General features: G+C 37.9%; 1 protein-coding gene across 3 annotated transcripts in view; it reads left to right on the top strand.

The window, feature by feature from the left end:
* The first annotated feature begins 1,504 nt into the window (after positions 1 to 1,504).
* LOC108698614 (spectrin beta chain, non-erythrocytic 4) overlaps positions 1,505 to 10,329 on the top strand; it is a 62,789-nt gene continuing 53,964 nt past the window's right edge. The window contains exons 1-4 of one of the 3 annotated variants that reach the window (XM_018230231.2): positions 1,505 to 1,687; positions 6,873 to 7,029; positions 7,895 to 8,046; positions 9,292 to 9,465. In XM_018230231.2, coding sequence (XP_018085720.1) covers positions 6,882 to 7,029; positions 7,895 to 8,046; positions 9,292 to 9,465 — 474 coding nt within the window. In that variant the 5' untranslated portion in view covers positions 1,505 to 1,687; positions 6,873 to 6,881. Of the gene's footprint in view, positions 1,695 to 6,716; positions 7,030 to 7,894; positions 8,047 to 9,291; positions 9,466 to 10,329 lie in introns of those variants that run through there. The other 2 variants (XM_041572934.1, XM_041572933.1) reach the window with 2 other exon arrangements.

Genomic DNA, 10,329 nt, shown 5'->3' with positions numbered 1-10,329 from the left:
GGGACAGATGGTGATTCATCAAGGAAACCCCTGCCAGCACAGATCCTGACCTACACCCTTATGTGGCCCTGAAACGTTCTGCTGTGGAGCCGACAGGGAACCTGCACACCAGATTTAGGACCTTATTAAATGAAGAATAAAGCAAAACTATTGGTCAGTGTCACTCAGTCTTCTCCTAAATTAGCCCTTGCACTGTCCCTGAATTGTGACGAATCTGGCCCTTGATTGCACAAGAAACACTAGCACACTCAGTGCCGTGGAAAATAGCCAATATGATTACTTTTGGTCGATGTTGCCCCTTGCCCTTTTAAATGGACCCTTTTTGGAAATATGTCCAGTTTTCAAATAAAACACTGGGAACATCTCACGCCAGAGAATAAAACCTAAATGCTCACGATGGACTTTGATCAATCTTATCCGTCGTCACCTACAAAATTAGCCATTGTTTTGTTGCCAAATCATGAAAAATTTAAAAAGAGGATAGGATGGAGCACAAAATTCAGCAAGCTTTGTTGCAAGTAGGCTGAATTGTGTGCTCCATCCTATCCTCTTTTTTACATATGACATTGGTCGGACTGGTGTGGCCTAATTTAGGAAAGAGAGCAGCAACACATGGTGGATTTCGTTAGAACAAACCTGCTTTGTTCACAGTTTTCTACACCAGAAATCATGAAAAATCAGGCCCTTGCTTGCACAAAAAAAACACTTGGACCCTCAGAGTACGAAAATACTAAAGTTGAAAGAATTTCACTTGACTTGAGTTTGCACAAAAAACGCTTTTTTGACAAATTAGTAGAAGAGGCTCTGATGGCAGCAAGCATCAGGCACAGACTAGGGTTGCCACCTTTTCAGGAAAAAAATACCAGCCTTCCCATATATTTATCTGTTTTACCTATTAATAACATTGGGATCAGACATAATTTTTACCAGCACGGGCGGTAAAATACTGGCCAGGTGGCAACCCTAGCACAGACTGGCAATCTGTGGGTTCTGGCAAACAGCAGAGATGCTGCTGTAAGTTGCAATAAACAGTCACTATTTATTGGGCTAGTGGGGGCTGTTTGGGGCTCCATGTACCTAAAATACCAGGGCCTATTTTGATTCCCAGTCCAGTCCTGGCAAGTATTGTAAGTAGGGTTGCCATCTGGCTGGTATTTTACTGGCCTGGCCGGTAAAAATGATGCTTGATGCCAATGTTATTAATAGGAGAAAAAGGCAAGAATATAGGAAGGCTGGTATCTTTTTCCAGAAAAGATGGCAACCCTAATTGTAAGCAACCAAAAAAAAAATCACAGTCTTTTTAAAAGTTTCTGAAAAATGTAAGATATGCAAGCAGAGCAAATATAAATTGTGAGTGGACTCCAGAGGCTTGCAAAGCCCAGCCCAGTACAAACAAGCGTTTCATACTATCAGCGAATCCTATTAAAATATATATATATATATATATATAACTCTCCATCCTAGCGCATCACTCCCCCTAAAGGCGGCTACGTGTCACGTCACTGCGCTCATGTACGTGTAGCGTGACGTCACACTCTCGCAAGATGAGGCTTGTGACGTCTGAATTCGCTGTCCGGCAGGAGTCGAGACCCTAGACATTTATGGTGCTGCGGGACATTTAAATAGCGATCCGGGACTGCGGGCTGTGCTAGGAAAAAGCGGCACTGTCTCGGGAGAAGCGGAACGGGTGTGTGGTATGGAGTAAATTGTGGGAAGGGGTGTGGCCTGATATTGTACAGCTTTGTATTGGGGTCCATTGATATGGTGCTGCATTATGTCAAGCCCTGCTACAACGCGACATAATAGTCATATAGATCTGCGGGGAAATAAGCAAAATGCAGCTTCTCTTAGCCCTTCCAATTGATATATTGTGAGGAGTTGTGGGTTAATTGCTTGTAATCTTATACAGTGCAGAGAAAATGGGTCATGAGTATTAATTCCCATACGCTGGAAAGCTATAAAATTCATCCTGGCAACCCACAGATTACAACAAGATGGAACCATTTCATTTGAATAAACTGTATTTTATTTGACATGCATGCCTGAAATCTGTTCATGGAAATTAAATCATGATAATAATAATTATGTAAGTGTATTTATTTGCTAGAATATACTGCATCATTGTGTACTAAGCATTTTGTGCATACATTTATTATTATTCTTTCAATTGTTACTTTAGCCATTTTAGCTGGAAATAACCTCCCCATTAATGTCTATGAAAAACAGTGGGATCCATGCTCATTCAGATCTGTGCATAAAAAATAGTGGTGGCTTATTGCAACTTTATTTCAAATGTCTTTGATTGTGTTTATGCTTATTTGGGAATAATATATATATCATTGCTGTGCTGATCGTTCAGTCCCTCAACTCCTTAGTTTTCCTGAGAGTAGATTTTACAGCGGTAGCTGTGCAATAGAACAGGTAATACAGGCTAAAATGGAAAGTAATTGTTGCAAATTTCCCAGACACCATAGACCATTATTCAGCTGTTATCACAATGCAAGTTTTATATGGCGGGGACCTCCATCATCTTGTCCCTTTGACACTAAGCTCTTAAACTTTATTGTAACTGTACTTTCTATTTATTAGTATTATTGTAATAACACCCTGTTTGTTCTATTAATGGATTGCTCTGCTGTACAGTGCTGCATACATAAGTAGAAACAAAGGCACACTACACTTAATGCATCTGCAAAAAAAAAATATTCCAAATTTTCTTTTATTAAAGTATACCTGTCACCCGGACACAAAAATCTGTATAATAAAAGTCCTTTTCAAATTAAACAGGAAATCCAATTTATATTTTTTATTAAAGCATTCATAGCTGTTGTAAGCTCATTTAAAAATCTTAGCTGTCAATCAAATATTGTCTGCCACTCCTCTATTCATAGCTGTTGTAAGATCATTTAAAAATCTTAGCTGTCAATCAAATATTGTCTGCCACTCCTCTATGCCCTGGGCATAGAGGCGGGGCAGACAATTACTTTCACTTTCCATTCAGCACTTCCTAGATGTCACTGCTCTCCACATATTCCCCCGTTCTCTTTACCATTTAATTGTGTAACCAGGGTATGGGGATGGACATCGGGTCCCCCATTCTGGAGCACAAACAAGATTCTGAGATGATACAAGGCTTGTCTTAATAACAGTGTCCACAAAATGGCTTCTGCCTGCTTGCTAATTATGAATTGCCAGACTGAAGGAAGCAAGATTCAAATAAGTTATATAGTGTAATTAAAGTTCATTTTTCTTGACTAATTTGATAAAATAGGGTTTTGAATAATTTTGTTTGGGTGACGTGTCCCCTTTAAGGTGAGATCCCAGCAAACGTTTCGGGGGGGTCAAGCCCCTTCATCAAGTGCTAATTACAAAGTGTGTACAGGGAGGTTCTTTAAGGGGAGATGAACGGGATACCACACCCCTAGTGATTAAAGTAATGACATCATAACAATGAATGACATTTACTCATTATTACACTCAACACATATTGTTCTCATATTCAAAGCATACAGAATACCTTAGTGGCACAATTGTCCATAAATACCCATAGTCCATGCATATTAATCCTCTGTTGTGATGCAAGTCCAGAATATTTTTCGTGAAGATACTTCATTAAAGAAGACTACTGTGAAATAAAAGCGTTATTGGTTAAAATGTAAATTAGTAATCACAATCCCATATTTACAAGTTAATGCTTGACACAGGCCCATCTATCAATGGAAACAGGAATTACATAATTCTTCATTTATTCCCATTGGGGCTAGCGTATCCAGTCTCTCAATCCATAAAGCCTCTTGATGCAACAATAATCTATCCAGATTACCACCCCACCTGGGGAATTTTGCAACAAGCGGGCCAAGCCCTGCATGTTTATTTGCAGAGTAACGTTTCGGGGGCACGCCCCTTCGTCAGGGTTTGCTAGTCTGACGAAGGGACGTCCCCCCGAAACCTTACTCTGCAAATAAACATGCAGGACTTGGCCCGCTTGCACTAAATCCTGAGTGCCGGTAATTTTCTTCTTTACCCAAGTGTAATAGAGGGTGCCGAACCCTTTTTTTTACTGAACACCGGACTAATATACTTTGAGAGGTCAGGGTGTGCTGGTGTTTTTCTTTTGGAATTTTGCAACAAACCACATTAGTTGTCTGCTATTATGCCCATAGGTTTTGAAATATCTACTTACAGGAGTAACATACTTCATTCTGTCCAGATCACAATTATCAATTTACCTCTTGTGTTCACCAATACGTATTTTTGTTTTGCCAACACAGGCTTTACCACAAGGGCATTTAAGCATATGTATGACACCCATCTGCATACATAAGTAGCACTATATAAATAAAAATATGCATACATATGTACACAAAATGCAGTAGAGATGGACATTCCTTACATCACACGTGATATTCACTGTGAACTCCTATACACTGACTAACTTCTAGGGTCGCCCTTGAATGTTTGAAAATAATCCATAGTCATTTGATCTAACAATTGAAACCACCAGCTGCCATTTAAGCACATAGCAAACATATGTAACAATGTGAGCGTTTGTTTATATTCTAGCAATTACAGCAAGTATAACACTGTATCAAAATATAACTGATCCAGCTAAACTGCCACACAGTAACATAAGTGCTGATCATTTAAACAAGTAAATATTGTTAGCTGGCATATGTATGTGGTAGTTGTCCAGGAACTTCATGTAGTGATCCAGTCAACTATTTTACATATTTCTCATGTTGTACAGCATCAGACTGATAATCCTGATGAGTTAGCCCATGTGAGGGCAGATTTACAGTTAGCCTTTATGTTATAAACAATTGTTCTTGCTTTTTGCTGTTTAGAACTGTGACATTCAATCTCTTCTTTATTTGTAAAAAATCCTGAAATTGAGACCAGAAAGCTTGAGGTTTGCTATATTTTCACAAGATTTACGCATGGTATTCACATACTATTTTGTTTATGGTTTATCCAGACAAAGCCACAAAATTATTCTCATATTTATCTTGGTAAAGGTTAGTGGCTCCAAAAGTTTAGTTTGTTGTATTTCTGAATTAGTAAACAATAGTATGTATTTACATTAGCCTCATATCTGTTCTCTAAGTGTACCGTTGCTTAGCTTCCTCAAACCAAAGGTTTGTTCTCTGAATAACTAATAAAGTGGTCCTGGCTTGGATATCGTTTTTTTTTTTTTTTAGACCTAGGCTTAAAAAGTATTTTTATGCATTCGATGGGACTGTCTCCACTCCTGAGCAGTTGGTTATATTATCAGACTAATGACAAATCCAGGGGCATTCTCAAAAGATTTGGGGGGGGGGTTGTTGGAAAGGGGGTGGGAGATAGTTTCCACTGTGATTCATTTAGCATTTTTGTCTTGGGTGAGATCAGAGGTAGGTGTGTGTGTGTTTTCAAAGTTGTTAATCTCACTCAAGGTGCTAAATTAACCTCTTATCCTATTGTTGCAGTTCAACGATTGCTACAGCCTTTAGCAGCCAGGTTATGCTGGTCAATGTGGTTCAACTACAGCTGTAGGGCTGCAGATGCATCAGAAATTACATTCTTCAACACAAAGTTCTAAATATTGTAGTCTCTATTTTTTCTTTATATTTATTGTGAAAAAGTAGCCTTGCATTAAGCTATGAATAGTTCACTTTTGCTAGTGTAAGCTGTATGAATATACTCCATAAACTATAAGCAATAAACTCAGCCTGAGACTGCATATTCTTGCAGTTATTCATGCAGTATGAGCTAGACCTTGAAAAGTATGGTATTTATGGAAGTATTGGATTTTTTTTGAGGTATGGTTAGTGCTGTAGGTTAAAAAAAATAACGTGATAGTTGTTTACCAGTTTTGTTATCTCTGTTATTTTTATTTCCTTATACAGATATAAAGTTGGTATCCACTATATTTTTTAACTTTTTTTTGTACTCCGTTGGCAATTTACTGTGACCAGCTTGCCAACTCAAAATTTCTTTAAAATTTATAATTAAATGGATTCTTAATCATTAGTAGGTGCAACCCAGATGTGCCAGAAGAATTGGACACACGTGTCATTTTCATGCTTGCAATTACACCAGCCATACTTTTTTCAGAACAATTGCGTCCAAATTTGCATAAAAAAATCCAATTTAGTCAATTTAAACACATTGACTGCAATTATGTCAGACACACCTGGCCCTGGTGAACACAGTTATGCTGAAATCATGAGAAAAAATGCTATGTTGAAAAAACAAAGGCCACGACAATTTGGTTTAAAACTGCACTTAGCCCACTGCGGTATAGTAAATAAATTACCCCTTTGGTGTAGTGAATTGTAAAAAGTGCAAACAATCCACACTTAGTACCTGCATCCCTTAAAATAAAAATTGATGAATATTTAACTCTTTGCACATATTGCTTATATAAAAAAAGATTTTAACACACTCGCTCTGCATCTTGTAAGGTATAGATTACTTTTATCCATTCCACAAGTGCTGGCATATGCATGCTTTTTTCAGCTGGTCAGAACCACAGCACAGGTGACATTGTGTTCCAGTGATATCTTACAAATTATATACTAGTGTTTCTTCTTGCTGTAATTCACACGGTCACTGTAATTTCGCAGTACCTTCATTTTCCAGAACTTTTTTTTGGTTGTCTCATTAATGATGTTAATGTGTAAATGATGATAATGATTCTAATGCTTGGTTACACACATCAAATACTGTTATTTAATTAAAATGGATTGGAGATGGCTGTCAAGTATTTTGGAGCTTTCTGGATAACTGGTTTCAGGATACAGGATCTCATAACTTTATTTCCATTAGAGGCATTTAATGAATGGAAGGCTTGGGAGCTCACTGACCCGTACCTCCCTTCTTGTTACACACAGGTTGTTGTGATGGCAAATGTTAGTTCAGATCTTGATAACATGGAAGTGCAAACACCCCCCAATAATAACAATCGATGGGAACAAACAGAGCGTCCATGGGATGAGCCAGCAGCCACAGGGAAGCTGTTTGAATGTTCACGAATTAAAGCTCTGGCAGGTAAATTTTCCTAATTTTATTGACTTATGATAAATAAAGGTTTTATACTAAAAAGAAATTATGATTTTACCATATGTTTGCATAGACCGGTCTTGCCCATGTATACAGTAAATCAGCACACCGTATGGACTCCGGTTTAAAAATGTTTATGTTGAAGAGATTCTTTTTTGTTCTAAACTTTTCAGTTGTTCCAGACAAAAATTTATAGGTTATTTACAAAAATCCATGGCAATCTGGACACTGACAATGTATTTTGACTTTTCAGTGTCACAGCAGGACACACTGCATAAGGGTAGTACATATACTGTGTGTGGGGAAGGGGGTCTCTCTTTGACACTGAAATATTATAATAAATCAAAGTTTAAAATCTAGACCACTGTGCTTTGCATTTTCCTCTGATGAGTAGTGTGTTTAGTTGTGTCCACTATATGGACTCTTTGAAATAGTACTAGCTTAATGCAGACCCAGTGTTTATGCTAAGGACCCTCCATATACCAGAGATCCTCGAAGTTCCTGCACAAAAAATGATGCCTTTTTCGTCTAGGTGTGGGAAGGGGAAATGTTTAGAAAGGTATTTATTATTTAAATGAAATAATGCCTTAAATGCCTTCATGCACACAAAAACTATTTTGTGCTTTTTTTTGAGAAGCTCTACTTCTGTTGGGTAAGCACAATGCATTGTGTTTTACAAGAACCCAATATGTTTTGCAATGTTCTAATAATTAGTAGGTCATCTGGGACTTTTCCTTACTGAAGAATCCAGGAATGAGAGTGACCTGCTGGCACACAGACTTTATATAGGTGAAACATAAGGCTTTGCTTTTTCAGGTGCTTGGTTATATCTTACAAATCTTTTGCTTCACAGATGAACGTGATGCCGTCCAGAAAAAGACTTTCACTAAGTGGATAAATTCTCATCTTTCCAAAGTGCCATTGCGTGTTAATGACTTGTACACTGACCTCCGAGATGGCTACATCATCACCAAACTGCTTGAGGTGCTATCTGGAGAGCAGTTGGTAAGAGGCGATGGGAGAAAAAAGTAACAAACTTAAGGTGGTTGGATTTTTCTAGGCAGAATACTTACCCCTCTGACCTTGTGCCATCAATCAATTGGTAGGAACTGTAGGCATGTGCACAGAGTACAGTTCAGAGCAGCAAGCAAGTTAGAGCTTAGCAGGGCAAACTGGTTATTTTATATGTGATGATTTTGCTTTTCGTTGTTATTTATCTATTTTATATAATGCTGACATGTCCGTGCAATTGCTGCATTTGTTAGGAGTGGGCAGGGGGCCAGGCGGCAGACATGGAGATGCCCTTTACCTGTCTCTCAAATTGTATGTCATTCAGGCTTGAAAGTTAGAGAGCACTTCCAGGCACTGGGTGCAAAAGATCCGTGCCCTTACTGTCTGTCATAGGATAAAGACAGTTGTGCTTTGCACTTACAAGTGCTGTGTTCTGCAGCCTGGCACGAGTTGCAGAGTGCAGATATATCTCAGACACAAGTACTTACTAAATAAGTTCTAAAGGGCATGATTTTGTGTCCCTTGTCACTCTAGCACTTCCGCCCAGGGCACAAGTAAATAAGCTCCATTAGAGTTTTACTGTCAAACAAAACCAGTGTGTTTGAGTGTGATGGGATGCTTAAAGTTTGCTTTTTATACATTCTTTCAGATGGACAACATTTATGATGAGGCTTTGCTTGTCCTTGAAGCTTATACATATTACACTATGCTTGGAATGTTAATACATGTCTTTAGGTGAGGATAAAGGGGTTGTTTACCTTTAAATGAACTTTTAGTATGATGTATAGAGTTATATTCTGAGACAATTTGCAATTGGTTTTCATTTGTTATTATTTTGTGGTTTTTGAGTTATTTAGCTTTTTATTCAGCAGCTCTCCAGTTTGCAGTTTCAACAATCTGGTTGCTAGGGTCCAAATTACCCTAGCAACCATGCATTGATTTGAGAAAGAGACTGGAATATGAAAGAGAGAGTTCTGAATAGAAAGAGGAGTAATACAAAATAGCAATAACAATAGGTGGGGGTCAGTGATCTCCATTTGAAATCTGGAAAGGGTAAGAAGGATAAAGCAAAATGTTCAAACATCATAATAAAAGAAATAATGAAGGCCAATTGAAAAGTTACTTATAATTGGTCATTCTATAACATACTAAAAGTTAACTTGAAGGTAAACCACCCCTTTAAGGCTGGCATCTTTAATATGTTTGTAATATGTTAAAGTTATGAATTCCTCCTTCCAGCCTAAACCCACTAGAGGTCGGATGCGAATTCATTATCTGGAGAATGTGGACAAGGCACTGCAATTCCTAAAGGAGCAACGCGTGCACCTGGAGAATGTTGGATCTCATGATATTGTTGATGGAAATCACCGCTTAACTCTAGGCCTTATCTGGACCATCATCCTCCGCTTTCAGGTTAGTTTTATTGGTAGGAAACTCTAAAAAGCAGTAGATATTATATTTACACAGCTCTGTGGTTGAATGTGTGCAAAGAGTTTATAGGAACTGCAGCACACTGGAACATTTCCCGGCAGGGCAGACCAGGCCAGTCCAATCCTGAATTTCCTGAAGTGTTTTTCAATTATCCTGGTTGTGTCCTCAGATTTGGCTAAACATTCTGTATAGAAAATATCTGTCAAGTGAAATATATCTGCTTTGAAATATATCTAGATTAAATATTCAGTCAGATCATGAATTGTGGGCTATTAAATTGCTAAGTAAAAAAAAAATTGAACTTCAGCAGCACTAGATACTATGCAAACGTTTCCAACTACCACAGTATGATTATTTAATAAAGGAAAACCACCAGCAAGAGCTTAGGAGCTTCACATTTTTAGATTTAATTTTAATACCTGTTATATACAGTAATACTTGCTATATGGGGTATCTGCACAAACATACATCACCAGCCAAATATATTAATGGACCTGTTACCTGAATTTATCATTAAGGCAGTTGCCAGACATTTGCAGAATTTGTCAGTTTGGCAAAGGTTGGGAGGCTGCATAAGCTGATGATTCTTCTGGCACTTATTGAGACCATTACTATTGTATCCTATATCTTTAGAAAATCCAAAGATTTTTTTTGTAGAGAGTTAGGAGATACAATAGGAAGGAATGTTCTCCAGGATATTGCTGGGGAAAAACATGGTCCATAGTAATTAATTTACCACTGCACTGGATAGTAAATGTTTCCAGCAATTTTAAAATATACGTTGTTTCCATGGTAAGCTGTTTAATACACCTTGGTTATGATATCTATGAAAAACACGTATCTACA

This window comes from Xenopus laevis, chromosome 8L (assembly GCF_017654675.1).
Source record: "Xenopus laevis strain J_2021 chromosome 8L, Xenopus_laevis_v10.1, whole genome shotgun sequence".
Taxonomy (NCBI): domain Eukaryota; kingdom Metazoa; phylum Chordata; class Amphibia; order Anura; family Pipidae; genus Xenopus; species Xenopus laevis.
Note: the sequence above shows the minus strand (reverse complement) of the source record. Positions and strands in the feature narration are given on the sequence as shown.